Genomic DNA, 14,926 nt, shown 5'->3' on the forward strand with positions numbered 1-14,926 from the left:
CAGAGATCAAATCAATAGCTTCCAATATCAATCAAAATCCAAATCAAATTGGAATTGACCAGAATCAATCCCAAAACCTTTAGAATCAACCTATAAAATAATAATTACAAAATTTCACATGTCATCATTATAGTAGTACCAAGCCTACGATATTGCTTTACAAAAAAAAAAAGCCTACAATATTGCCATTTGTCATCTTCTTGGATTTTTCCATTTTTGAAAATACTAGCATGTTTAATACAATTGATTTCTTTGAAGAGAGAGAGAGAGACATGATTAGAACTATCTTACCGACCTCATCTCTAATGCACAACAATATAAATTATTGTAATATAATTGATACATGAATTTATGGAAATAGTTTTTATTTTCTAAACTTCAAAAAACAAAAATGAAGTCCACCAAAAGTTTTAAACCCTAAAACCCAAAAAAGCATTGGACACGCCCAGAAGAAAGAAAGCCTTTATCTGACTCACTGGAGATGATCTCATTGAATTTTATGCCATAAAAACCAGCCAAGGTAACAGAAAGACTCACGAGGAGGAAGACAATCAGTTGGGGCGATGGGTTATTCGGGTTGTTTGGGAAGAGTGTATTCATTCTTAAAATTACCCCTTGTTTTTCCGTTTAAATCAAAGTAACGATCCAAAAAGTTGAGGTCAAATTTACTTTTGTTAACCTTAAAAGCTATCACAAAATGACAAAATAATGGGGACATAGTAATTTATTTTTTTGATCTTAAAAGCAATCACAAAATAATGAAAACATAGTAATTTACTTTTTTGACCTTAAAAGCAATCACAAAATGACAAAATAATGGGGACACAGTAATTTAGGTTACAAGGGTATTGTAGCCGGGTGGGTTACATTTAGACGTACCCTTTAAAGAAAGATTTCGAATCTAAAAATAAAAATTTTGTAATCATTACCCAATATAATTATATAAACTATTCTTGCCAAATAAAGATTGTAAAAACTATTTAAATTTCTTACCATATTTAGTAATGATACATTTTAAATGCAATTTTCGTGGGAAGAAGAACACTGCTTGCTCATGTGGCTCATGCGCCAATGCGGGGGCTAACAAGTGGACACACAAGGCATCTATCGGGCGGGATTTTTTGTATTGTAAGAGAATAGGTGGTCGTTGTGGTTATGTTTAGACACAGGAACCACACAATCATGCATCATTTTTTTATCCCCAATTTTTATTTTACTTTTATATCCAAGGGATTAGATGTAAGTAAACTAAAATTTAACAAGTAAATATGAAATGATTTGAAATTAGTGACATAACCATGTGGGAGTAATGATTACAAATATATTTATTAGGATTTAAAATTTTGTTTCCTTTACTTCTAACCCCCCCTTCAAACAAAATGAAGCATTCACCTTTAGCACACAATAGAGGGTTAATCGCCTGTTCGGTGTAACTTAGGAGAGTTAATCTCATGACCTCTTGAGACCCTTACTACCTACTAGGTGACCAGCAGAGTTACCGCGGGTACCAAAACAAAGTTCAATCAAAACCGGACTGCCGGGGTTGGGGGGAGTAGGTAGTGTTACCGATAGCGATATGTATAGGCCGTATCGGGCGAATACTGGATCAAAACCTTCAGCTTTTAAACAAAAATAATGGATGTTTATACCGTATTGGCAATTCTGTTAGAGGGTAAGGATAAAAGCTTTATGCTCTACCTTACTTTTGCCACCCCTACAACTGATTATATCATCTGCTCATCCAATTATATCAATTTTCATGGAAACAATTAACCGAACACGCATTTATAAACGCAATGTGTAAGTCTGACTTGTCAAGATAGAAGAATACCCACAAATACTTTCTTCTTTTTATAGTATTGGTCTAGTAATTCATCCATTGTCATCCACCCTTCGAAGCAATTTTCTTCCCTTTCTGCATACCCTTTTGATGACTCTAAAAATTTTGAACCATTAAGGTTGATCCTTAATGGAGAACACCATTTGGTAGGGGACTCAAGATTAGGGTTCAAAAACCTGGAGGAATTGGCCATATTCTGCCCTAACCCTAGAATCTGTACCTGGATTGGCCGTTTCAAATCAACCAGCACCGATCCAATTCCAATTTTTCAATCCCTGTTCAGGACTCAACCCAGGAAGTGTACCTTCATTCCAGCTCAAATTTTGGGGTCCCTAATTTTACTACCACTCTAGTCCTTTAGGACCCTAATTTTGACAGATGAATAGACCAACCAGACCGCCACTGCCATACCATAACCTAGATGGTTCTCAAATTTTTTTAACATCCAATCCTCCTAGGCACATTATTACCCTTTAATGACTTGAGAAATGGTAGAGAATATTTACCATTTTGGAGATCAAGTCCAAGGCCATATGGTTGAGTAAGCATAATGCCAAGAAATTTGTCCAATGGCAAAACCAAGAATTTCTGAGTTGGCCCATGCCGCTGCTCCTTACATTTTTTTTTAGCAGAGCTTATGAATCTATGGGCACATAAATAAATCCACAAATTTTTCATAAATTCCTTGAAACAGATTTCCATTGTGTACTTGAGCATCAGACATCAACGGCCAAAATTAACCGCCCGTTGGGCTGAAATTTGTTGATCTGCAATTAAGAGTTTTCAAAAATAGATCAGACACTGAATTCTGTAAGTTCAAGTCAAGTATACAATTGTCTGGGTGGAAACTTTTTATGTATATAAGTTCCATATTTGTACATTAGTCTTCAGCTTATAAAGGTCAAATCAAATATTCCACAAGTGACAACTTTTAGAAGGCAAGTAATGCTTGTGGAATACTTACCAGATAACAGCAACAACTGTTAATTTGATGGGAAATAATGATATCTTGACTGAGTTATACATTGATACTTGCCTTCCACAAAGAACAAACTGCAGCTTTTATTTTCTTCGGGAAAATCTTACGGACCCAACACTAATCTTCCGATGTTCTGTTGGTATGGGCTCGAGGAATGATTTAAAGGTGTAGTCTCAAAGCTAAAGCCTTCAACCCAGTCTTCTCTAGATGCATATTGTTCCATGCCACTCTTAAAAGCACCATAATATGCTGAAACAGGTGTCGTTTGAATTGCAATACCACAACTGGGACCAGCAATGCTGTGACTTTGGACAGGCTGAATATCAGGTGTCTGCTGCTTCTCAATCGATTTGTTTTCAGTACTTGAGCTAAAGCCTACTCCAAGATCAAGGCTAATGGTGTCACTTTCTTCTAATCTAGTCCTCAAAGTGCTATTTAGAGCCATGTTGTGAAAAGTAGTTCCTGCCGTGTCATGACTACTGTTTTTAGCAGCAGGTACATCATGGTTATGTTTACCCTCGTATGTAGTTATGATCGCTTTCGGATCATGCGATGCCCTCTCCACATGCTTCCTAACTGGGCATCCAGCATTCGTGCACTTGTAGTAACTCCTGCATAACACATGCGGGGGTTAAGAATCTCCATAAATATCAGACAACCAGAAAATCAGTTTTACTCTAATTATCATCATGTATCTTTGAAAATGTATAGACCTAATCCATATATTGTAATTTCCATCTGTAAATGAAATAGCAGGAAAGTAGTTCACACACAGGGTTTCCAATTCAACATTCACGTAATGAACAACATATTAATTAGTGACACTAACACTAAATGGTTGGACAAACATATATATCATTGTTTAATCACTCGCTATCTTTAAGTCAATGGTAAGCGATACAGAGAGAGAAAAAGAGGAAAAGGTCTGGTTCATCATTGGACCGATTTTTTTACCCAAACCAGGCCATGTGATTGGGGTAATTTTCTAACTTCTAACTATAATTTTACATGGGTGTTTTAGATAGGATTGGAAATGTAGGACATTGGTTTTCTTGCTTTGGTGTTAGTTTCCTATTTGAGTTCTTTGTTTTACAAGGTAGGTGTTTTACCTTTAAATATGCATGTAATCCATTGAAACATTCAGGATGAAAACATGGAGTTTTAGTGTTGCCTACATGGCTGAGCAGCAGCTTGTTGGCTGTGGCTCTCCACTCTTCTCTCTTATTCTTCCTGGCTCAGAAGAGTTCTCCACCCCACTAGTTAGTTCCTCCTCCTACTTCTCTTCCTCCTTTCTATCCTGCTCTTGTTTTTTCTTCCATCTTTCTTGTCAGACTGATATCCTATTCTGGCTGGTACTGGCAGCCCCAAACTTTGGAGTTAATCTTCCTCGTACTGTATCCCTTTCACCCTGAGATTTGGATCAAAGGTAGCCCTCCCCTGGGTGATGAACCCCTTAGAACCTCACCCTTTAGCCTTATCCCAACTAAAAGGGGTTGGCTACATGGATCCTTACCCTTCAATCCGCTCTATCAGAGGTCATACTTGATAGAAGGCCTAAGCTATGCATGTCTTTTCTCACCACTTCTTCCAAGGTCATTTTAGGTCTGCCCCTGTGATGCAGTACCGATAAGGGTTTACACAAGGAGAACCAAGACCAAGGTCGACCCAAGTGGCTAACTGGGTCGACCCAGATTTGGTCCAAGTCAACCCACGATTTGGGCTGCTGATGGGGTTACTAATTAGTTATTTAGTTTCTATTTTGAAGTCCTAAATTAGTTTCTAATTTCAAGTCATTGTTAGCTTCTAATTTCTGTCAAAACTAGTTTATGTTTTCATTAGATTCCAATTTCCAGTTTTTAGTAACTTTTTGTAATTAGTTTTTAGTAACTCTGAGTTTTTATTATTTGTAAACCCTCCCCATCATTATAAATAAAGGATATGGCTCTTTTATGAGCCACGATTTTTGACTAATAAGAAACAACTCTCTTGTTGCTGCCGCTGGTACCCCTGGCTGTTCCTTGTGTTTGATCAAGGCCTAGGGATTGGTGTTTAATCCAATCGACACTTTGCGGCAAGAAGTCCGAGTGGGTTGCTATTATTTTCTGGTTTTCTTTATTGGATTATCTTCTCCAGCAGAACAAGTAAGTAACTGAACCATTCTGCAGAATTTTTCTGGGTTCTGAATCTCTGTTTTTCCCTATTCTGTCGACCTATTCTGTTGGGAGTTCTAGCCACCCGATGGCCTTGTGATTCTGGTCGGTTGTTAGGATCAACCAGAGGAGGACTCGATCCAAGTTTGGTGCTGTTCAGACAAGGGGTTCGTCTGGTTCTGAGTTTTCTTCAATTCTGGCCGATAGTGTTCTCTGCCCAGAATTGATTTCTGTTTTTTTAATCTGTGTTGAAGTTGACTGCTGCTTTTATTCTCCACTGAACTGGACCTTCTAATTAGTAATTAGATTTGTTATTAGTTCCTTAATAATACTCTACTGAAGTTCCAGAAATTACTGTAAGATCTCAGGACCTGCTGTCAGAATCAAGTTCTGATTTGGTTATCTATTCCTATGATATTTTGATTCTAATTGGACCTTATTCAAATACTCTATTTCTGTTGCTGAAATTTTATTTGTTGGTGCAAACTCTGCTACGTGAAATTCTAGATTCTGGATCTGATAATTCTGGTTTTTCAAGGACTGTTGACTGGTTTAAGTTGGACTGTTGTTGCTGTCTACTATTGGCCGGTCATTGGTTGTTCTTTGGTTTAATTTTCCTGCAGTCTTGGGATGGTTTGGTTGTCAAATCCATTCCTACATTACCCTGGCTCTTAGTTCCTTCAATTTGAATCAAATCACTCATCCGCAATGGATCATCCAAAGGCCTCCGTTGAACATGGCCATGCCACCTCAAATGAATTTCTTATAGCTTATTATGTATCGGAGCTACTCCCAAATCAGCTCTAATATGTCCATTCCTTATTTTATCCTTCCTAGTTTTACCACTCGTCCATTTCAACATCCTCATCTCCATTATATTGAGTTTATCTATATGATGCTTCTTAACTGCCCAACATCTAACACCATACATCATAGTCGATCATATGCCTGCCAATTAAATGTTCCTTTTAAGTGTTAAAGGAATACGTCTATCACACAACACCTTGGATGCACCTCTCTACTTCACCCATCTTTATTTATGATTTGAGCCTAGATACCTAAAATAATCATTTTGCGAAATCCCCCACTAACTTAGTACCCCTTTAAAATTATGGTTAATTACAGAACTTCCATTAGCCTTCTTGTTTGAGTTGTTTAAGACTTGATGGGCCCATAAGCAATCCGAACCAACGTTTTAAAACCCTGGATTGCATTAATAAGTTTCTTTCAACAGACATGTATGTATATTGGGACTATTCAGCTCATTGGCCCTTTCTGTTGTTTGTGTCCTGCTCCATTCTTCAGCTGACAATTCTTTTATAACAAAAATTCCATTATTCATCGAAAAACTGAACCCCAAACCTGGTAGTTTATGATTTGACAGAAAGAGCAAATGCAGATATTGGTAAATGGTGGGGTTATGAATCAGCATTGTCTGAACGACCAAATAGTTGGCTTACTTCTGTGTTGAATTAAGTGGAATAAACTAAGCACTCTTTTAGTAGATATTGTTCTTCCATCATTTGATAGCATCTAAGGATTTTATCTCTGCATGGTATCTGTAAATCGTTTTCCAACAAAAAGATTTGCATCTGTGCCTCACCTAATAAACTTCTTCACATTAAGAAAGTACAGGATCAGATCTTGCATGGACTTGCTCAAGGTTAATGCAGATAAATCAGTATAGATATGCTATCTTACATATATAATCCTACTTACAGACTAAGCTTCCCAACCTCACTTCCAGTCAATATCAGGGTTATTTTTAGAAACCATGCTAAATAGAAAATAAAGAAGATACAAATAGTTAGAATGGGAAGGTGGATCAGCATCGTCTAATTGACCCAAATGGTTGGCCTATGATATCTACTTAAGCAAGTCCACGTCTGATCCTATACTAATTTTCTGTGAAGAAGTTTATTTATTTATTTTGGTACTTATAGATCTTTATTTGGAAAAGAACATCTGCATTATCCCCATTTCCACGATTAGTATGCCTTTTGGTGAAGTGGGAAAATACTAGATGTTCTTACATAGTGGAAACCTGACATAACTAAAAGGATACTTGGTCATGCCACTTAAATCAACCCAGCTGTATGCCAATTTCTTGGGTCATTTAGACATGGCTGATCCACTCTTCAGATAAAAATCAAGACGAAAATTTTATACGACATATGTAAGACCAGCATTAGAGTATGGAGTTTAATGTTGGGGAAAAATGAACAGTATATAAGTAAAATAAGGCCAAGATGAGGATGTTGAGATTGATAGTTGGAAACCCAGAATGATTAATTTAGAAATGAACAAGTTTGAGCCTTTGAGGTCATTTTGGAGAGGGTCAAAGAGATGATAAGTTGAAGGGAATTTGTTTGAGGTGATTTGGGCATTTACAAAGAAGCCATTGACAGCAACTTTACAGAGTGATATTTTTCACATTAAAGGACTTAAAAGATAGGTCCATTGACCTAGGAAGAGGTGCGGAAGAGGAAGAAGAGAAGGATGCTATTGGGTTATCAAAAAATATGACCAATTACAATTGAATGGCGAAACATTCCATGTAACCAACCCCATTTAGTTGTAGTAACGCTTGATTCAGTTGAGTTGTATGCTATAGAAAATAAAGGCAAGAAAACACCAAAGTGATTAAGCTAATTTCGTAATCAACATCACATATGATCAACAATTGAGAACATACCTTGGATTTGGATTTCCTTTCACCACTTTCTGCCCATACTTGCGCCAACGGTACCCGTCATCCAGTATATCAACCTCACTTAGCGTTTGTACAACAACGCGTGGTTCTCGAGTTGGTTTACCCATTGGAGTAACATCTAAACAACCAATGTCCATTTTCCTACTTAAAATTTGTTCCGGTAATTAGCACATTGGCTCAATGACACACTAAAATTAAAAAATCCAAACAGGACCTCAGTCAAACTAAACACACCTCCTTTTTGACTCAGGATCATCAGCATCATCAACCTCATCATTAATCCTGTTTGATTGTGCAGCTGCGCCCTCTACATCATCATCACTTGCTGTGACAGGAGAAAACTCATGTGTACCATTTGGCTCAATCTGATGAGATGTCTGGCCATGTGCATTGGATGATTTGTCTTCAAATATGAGCATGTCAAGAAAGGAAGAACAAAATCAAGTAAATTATTCACTAAAAGGAAGCGCCAAAATTGCAAATCATTAGTGAAGCTTTTTAACTTACCTTCTGTGCTTGTTAGAGCAGAAAACCTATCCGGTCTTTCTTCATGGATGGACAAAATTGTACCAACTGCTAACCGGCGGCTAGGTTGAGGTTTAGGATGATCATGGCTACCCTTATATATAATCTCTGTAATCTGCCCATCATGAGATCGTTCAAATTGCTTTTTCATTTGGCAGTTAGGATGCGTACATTTGTAATAGCTTCGCGGAAATTCACTTCCTTTCACAAGTTTCTGCCCATATTTTCGCCAGTTATATCCATCATCAGATAATCTCGTAGCCATGATTGAAAGATTGGTGTCTTTATGATCTGACTGCAATGCTTGGATCCCACTATCTGATGCTTGATTCTGTGGCAATTCACCAGAAGCAAATTGTTCAGATGCAGTCTCCCTGGAATTAACCAAGGGAATTGGTGGATGAGGAACATTTACAGATAGTTTCAGTTCATGTGATGAGGCTATCACACACTCATTTTCAGTTGAAAGTGGCTTCACACACAAATGAGGCTGGCATTGACCTTCGACTTGCACAAATAGCTCAGGCTGCTGCTCGTAGTTTGGGCCTGCAGAAGCCTTGAAAGCAATAAAGAAAGTTAGGGAACTGATACCTGAAAATATGTTCTGAAGTATTTTCCATCACAGCAAATATTTATAGAACTATTAAGATATAATGCTTTGGAAACCACATGTTTATCTTGCACATAAGGCGCAGACATGGTACAAATGCAACACTTACATATGAAACTCTCTACTGAAATTTCTAGAAATTTAATAATACAACCCATTATCTGTTTCGTGGGTTCGGGTTTGGGAATGGTATCTAATGTCTAAAAATTGGATAGGACCATATTCATACAAAAATGTACATTGGCATGATGCCCTTGGTTGGGCATTGTTCCTTCAGTTAAAGTGCAAGGCCTTTCCTACATTCTCACAAGTCATAAGCTTTTGATTCTTCAATATTCATGTGTTCTCTTTTAATTTCATTGAACAAATGTCTATAATCTTTAATTAAGCTACTCAATCTTTTTCCAGCCATCTACACAAATCCTTTTCCACATTCCCACTCTATTTAAGACTCTCCTTGAACTGAAGGGGCAACTAATTTTCAGTGCTCTCATCATCTGCCATACAAGTTATTAATTCTGGTTCTTATTATTAAATTAGTAGCTGATGATAGTCTTATTTAACTACTAATTTAATGTAGAACTAGAATCACAAGTGATCCTAATCCCAGGCAGGATTTGAAATTATGGCTGAATAGAGAAGATGTCCTCCAATACGCTTGGTTCTAGCTCTCGAACGTTCTCTCACAGCAAACAAATAAAAGGAAAATAAGAAAAGAAAGAGAATTCGATAGAGGGTTGAGAAGGGGGAGAAGAATTAGTGAATGGGCATCTCACCTAGTGCATCTCACCCAACTGCATCCCACAACACAACAGCATAAGCCATCTTTTTTATTTAACTCAAATCTATCTTCTCATTATAATTGATGGGCTTTAAATAGCCTTACATTGCCTGGACACAAAGACATAATAAAAAAGGAAACTAAAGCTAAAAATAAAACCTTCTAATTTAACTTCTAACTTGATAATCAAGTAAGAGTAAATTAGAAACTAACAACTAATGATAAAAAGGAAACTAAGCTCAGTTACAAAATAGAAACTTATTTTGACCAACAAAATAGGAAACTAACTAGCTCACTAAGAAAATAGAAACTGACTAAAAAAAGGAAACAAATCTTTCCAAGTTACAAAGCTTACTTGCCAAGATAAGCAAAGAAATAAAAATAGAAACTAATATCTAATATCCAAACAAGTGCTGGCAGCATCTTTCCCAAACCAGCTGTCAATATTTGACCCCAAGGTACTGTTCACGTGCACAGTAACAGCAGGTTGGCTGATCCGATTGCAGAAAAATAAGGCTGGTTCGATATACGAAACTGAACCAGAATTGGGCCAGCATTGAATTCTCATTTTGACAGCTCGATCTACATCATAATTTCTCTGTTTTAAAACCTGATATTAGTTACAGTACCGAATTTTCTAATTCTGGTTTAGTATAGTATTTACTAATTTCATGCCCTCCACTTTCTAATTTCTGGCCTTCTATCTCTGTTGCCGCCATATTCTATTCTAGTTTCTACTTCCTGTTTTCATCCACTTTCTAATTCTGGAAGTGGTCACAAAACCAAATCCAACTATTGGATTGAGGAGATATTTTAAGCATGGTTCAAAAACTTTGTGAAATTTTGTTCATCTTGCTGATTTTGACAAGTCCAAGATGAACATGAGGTGAATTAAGGGATCGGCACAATTTCAGTCAAAAGTTCACTGCCTTTGATCAAAATTTCACTAATTTCAGTCCACTTTGTTGTTTGTACCTTGTACTCATGTGTTTCAGATAATATTGTATTGTTGGGACTTGGGTGTCTATGTTACATGTACTTTGTACTATTCATAAATAGTTAATCAATATTATGTATCTTCATTCATGTTGCATAATTTACTTGTTTTTCTTGCCTTTTCTGACTTCAATTACTAAAATAATATGTAGAATAGGCAATATTACACAAGGTATATAATAAGGTACGGTGTATCCTGCCAACCAAGGGTGCAAATCAAACCACCACTTTGTGTCACTTTTCTTGCAAATATAAAGGTTTACATATGTTTACATAGGCCAAAATAAGATTTCTCTGAAGTATCAAAGCTTTAATATGGCTGTTTGCCCCTGGAAATGGCCAACTGAAACATGGTAGCAAAAAATACACTTTTGGTCAAAATTCGTTAATTTTGCTCATTTCAGTCTGACCAAAACGAGACCGAAATATGAGTTTTTGAATTATGATTTTAAGGCTTTATTCCCTCCCCCCCCTAATAGTCCATGGGCCAGAGTTATACCCCCGTCCAATTGGTTGTGTGTGAGACGATTAAGACCACTAAATTCTGGTTTATAAAAGCCCTGCAATTCTGGTCATTGCTGGAATTAACAGCTTGAGCTTTTGGGATAAGTGGTTGTAACAAAAACTACACCATCAGTCACAAAGAAACCATTGGAAGCAAACTAATTGTCTTGGTTAAGGCAAGAAGCTTTCTCTCTCCTCCCATGGACCAAAGTAAAGAAGGAATTTATCATTTTCTAAAGCGTCATTCTGTAGAGAACCATAAAAAATTTTAAAGAAACTGAAGAGTACTGTTAGTCAGAATTTTCGCTCAAAAACACGTTCAAAGTATGGCAAGAAAATTAAGCCAACTAGAAATGCAGTCCTTGTACATAGCCATTCTGTTCCCATGTAGAAGTATGCCGGGTACCTATTGTCCTTTTGCACCATCCTTCTTCTTCCCTCATCAGTTCTCTCTTCCCATCTCTCTGTTCCCTTTAACATGAAAGTAAATATTCTATAAATCTACACATATAAGTGCCCAGGTTTTGTACATTAATGACAACTATATTCTTATAAATCTTCTATTCTCACTCTTTTATATTATGCTGACAAAAATGCTCTTAGTTAACTATAAAAGGCAACATGATTAAAAAATGGTCATACTCCAATTACGGTTCAAACTAAGGGGCTTCTAAAATTTGGGTGCTCCAACAGCTTCATCACAAAATGTTCTTGATATGCTTACTGAAGATGGGGAACCAAGCTGCGCAATTTTCCAAGAACACAGCCAGAATATTGGTTAATAAGGTTTTTTAACTTACTTTTTCTTTTCTTTTTTACTTTTTTTTTTTTTTTTTTTTTAATAAATGCAATGGTTTTAAGTATGATCATGGAGAAATGGGTCGCTTCTACAATACTTTGATGGGCACAGGCTAAGGGCCTCAAGAATCACCATCAACTGCAGCAATCATGCTGAAGATTATACTCAACACAGTCAGGTGAGCTCCTAATCTTGCACCTTACATCCTAGGCACTCGGAGGCAAAATGGAAGGAGAAGACTTCAGTAAAAGCAAAGGCCTCGAAAAATTTTCTCTTTTCCATCTGCTTCGATTTAATTTTTCATAAACATTACTCTAGCCCCCTAACTCCTGGTATAAGGATGTGCCCCAAAATTGTTTCTTCCACCTATTTTTCTTTTATTCTCTCTGCAATTCAGATTCATACAATGACTTCCAATCTATGGTCAATATTGTAAATGCCCAAAACTCTATCCATCAAATCAAATTAGCAGAATAATTAGACTGAGTGGAAAGAGAAAAAAAGTAAAAGGATCAAACCATATTACTCTCTACTTTTTTTTTTCCCCTTTCGTAAAGACTGTAGATTCCATTGACCTATAAAAAGCAGGCCAAACAATGGAACACATGGAAGAATTGATTCTAAGACTCTATTTGTTTCCGGCTAAAAACTATGCCATGGCTTTTACCTGGAAACCAGTGAAGTATAAACGGAAGTTCAAGAATACTATTATCTATTTTTTATCTTTTTGGTTGGGGGAGGAGTTAGGTAAGAATATTATTATCATTTGCTTCCATGTGCTTCATAATAAAGCAAGACTACTTCTCCAAAAGATCCCAAAGGAGATGGTCACTCTCAAAAATGGACCCACACATTAACCTTGTATTCATTATGCCAAAATAAGCAATAAGATCCAAATAATTGACAATGAGATTAACAAATGGTTTAGAAATATTATAGCTACTGGGAATAAGAGATATGAATCATTTTTCTAATTTCCCACTGTGTGTATCATTCATAATCAGCCTCCAAAACCTCCTCCCCAACCCCAAGAGTAAAGAGAGATAGAAACAAGTTATGTAAAGCAACCGTTTATGGATGGATCAAATGAAACAAGAGTTATATAATTTTCAAGATAATTAGTATATAAATTTCAGATACTAGAACCTCTGTTAATCAACCAAACAATCAATAGGAAGTTACCAAAGTTCCCAATGAGGATAAGCCAGAAGCCGAGATTGATCTAACATGGGGTTTAAACTCAAAGTCGCTAGAAGTTCTTTCATTGGCAGTGTCTGCTGTAGAAGAGAATGTGGCAGTACCAATAGCAGGCTGCATGATTTGAGGCTTGAAAAAGGTACCAGTAGTTGGGGAAGGCTCTACCTGCAAGACAAAGAGGTGAAGTAACAAAAAGTTATTGATTGAGAAGACTCTCTCGGTAACGTTATCGAGATACATAAATGTAAAAAAGGCAAAATGGAATCAACAGATTATTCACGGCCCTAAAGTACCATAACCAGGAGCCTGAATGGAAAATTAACACCATTCCTCTATTTTCTCTCCCCAAATAAGATGAGGAAAATGGGGAAAAGGAGAGAGAGAGAGAGAGAAACGGCTGGGCAGCATCTTAAGAATCCAGTCAGAAATCCCTTTTACTAACAATAAGAAGAAATAACACAGCAATCCAGAGTCAAATAACCATCCTGTCATATGTGATGAAAGGCACTAAGGCAGAGGTATAGAAAAGGTAGAACAACATACATAAGATGATTTCTGACAAAGACCCATGAAAGATCTGTAAAACGTATTACACAATACCTATTTGCTCAATTCCTTCTCCATCTTTTGAATTACTCCTACAATAATCTGTTGCACATGTTTCTTGATGCCTCTATTAGGTAAACCAAATCCCCATCCATGTAAATGAATACAGTACCAGACTTGAGCAAAGACAAACGGGAAAGCCAAAGGCCCTAAAAAGGAAGGTGTAGCATACTTCCCTCAGAAACAAGAAAAGGTGTTCAATTTAAGAGAAAGACAGATTCTCAATGCAAGTCAATTTAAAAGGTAGGTATTTAGAAACGTCAGACAATACTATACCAAGCATAAAGGAACCAAAACAGAATAGCGTAAAGCCAGCATCAGAATCTAACTAACGGCCTCAGCTGAAATCCACCAACTTTAGCAATTCACACTCCAAAAGAAAGACAGGACAATTAACATATAAATACATCACTAGCCAAAACAAGATTCCAATACAGTAAGGACGAATGAAATAAGATGTCAAAGCTTCAATAGTTAATGATGAAGGCATTCGATTCGCTTAAACACTGACACTGTAAGATTACGTCCTAAAAACAGCAACTACTGTGACAATTGATTTGCCCACAAAAGCAAAAAAAGTAATTTAATTAAAGAAACAACAGACTGGTTGTGCTTCCATGTTTGAGTGTGTGTGTGTGTGTGTGTGTGTGTGATGTGATTGAGAGGGAAAGGGGGATTAGATAGTGAAAAAAATGATACGATTGAAACCTATATCGTTAGATCATATCATTATACCTAAAACGATGCTTCAAGTAATACTAATACGAAATTAGAAATTGTAGAGAAATTTAAGGAAAAGCCCTAACCTTCATGTTGGAGAGAAGAACAGGGGAATCAAGTAAAGTAGTAGGGCTCAATCCAGGCGGGATCGTCAGACACGGCGACCGCGAGATTGGAAGTCTAGCAGGTGACATCAATTTATACTTAGCAGCGTTCGATCCAGCAGCTGCAAAAGTCCTACAATCCAATTTCACCGGAAAATCACTTCCTTTCGAATCTTCGCCGTCGAAGAAGTTAGTAGAACTCGAATTGAAACCGTTTTCTCCATTAGAACTCTCAACTCGAACATCACAAGTGGTGGTTCCTTCTTCGTAAGCCTTTATTCGTGAATCTTCAAGTTCAAACTTGACATTATCAGCCATTATCATTGACTAAGAACAGAATAACGGACAGAGAAGAAGGGAGAAGAGCTATATGTGAATTGGAAGAGGAACGATGGATCTTGT

General features: G+C 36.9%; 1 protein-coding gene across 6 annotated transcripts; it reads right to left on the reverse strand.

Annotated features, from left to right (window-relative positions):
• Positions 1 to 2,243: 2,243 nt before the first annotated feature.
• Positions 2,244 to 14,926, reverse strand: LOC122069957 (probable WRKY transcription factor 20). Of its 6 annotated transcripts, none has more exons than XR_006137611.1 (7): positions 14,507 to 14,926; positions 13,080 to 13,259; positions 8,190 to 8,763; positions 7,917 to 8,085; positions 7,665 to 7,826; positions 2,805 to 3,430; positions 2,244 to 2,607 (listed from the first exon to the last, which is right to left on the reverse strand). XR_006137611.1 is itself a non-coding variant. In XM_042634055.1 (7 exons), exons 1-6 carry the CDS (start codon positions 14,846 to 14,848, stop codon positions 2,923 to 2,925), a joined length of 1,935 nt encoding a protein of 644 aa, XP_042489989.1. In that variant the 5' UTR covers positions 14,849 to 14,926; the 3' UTR covers positions 2,244 to 2,607; positions 2,877 to 2,922. The 6 variants fall into 6 exon arrangements, 5 of the variants coding, with proteins under 5 accessions (XP_042489989.1, XP_042490004.1, XP_042489982.1 ...); XM_042634055.1 differs by having other exon boundaries at positions 2,877 to 3,430; XM_042634070.1 differs by lacking the exon at positions 2,244 to 2,607 and having other exon boundaries at positions 2,621 to 3,430; positions 8,190 to 8,538; positions 8,623 to 8,763.

Source organism: Macadamia integrifolia, chromosome 2 (assembly GCF_013358625.1).
Source record: "Macadamia integrifolia cultivar HAES 741 chromosome 2, SCU_Mint_v3, whole genome shotgun sequence".
Lineage (NCBI taxonomy): Eukaryota > Viridiplantae > Streptophyta > Magnoliopsida > Proteales > Proteaceae > Macadamia > Macadamia integrifolia.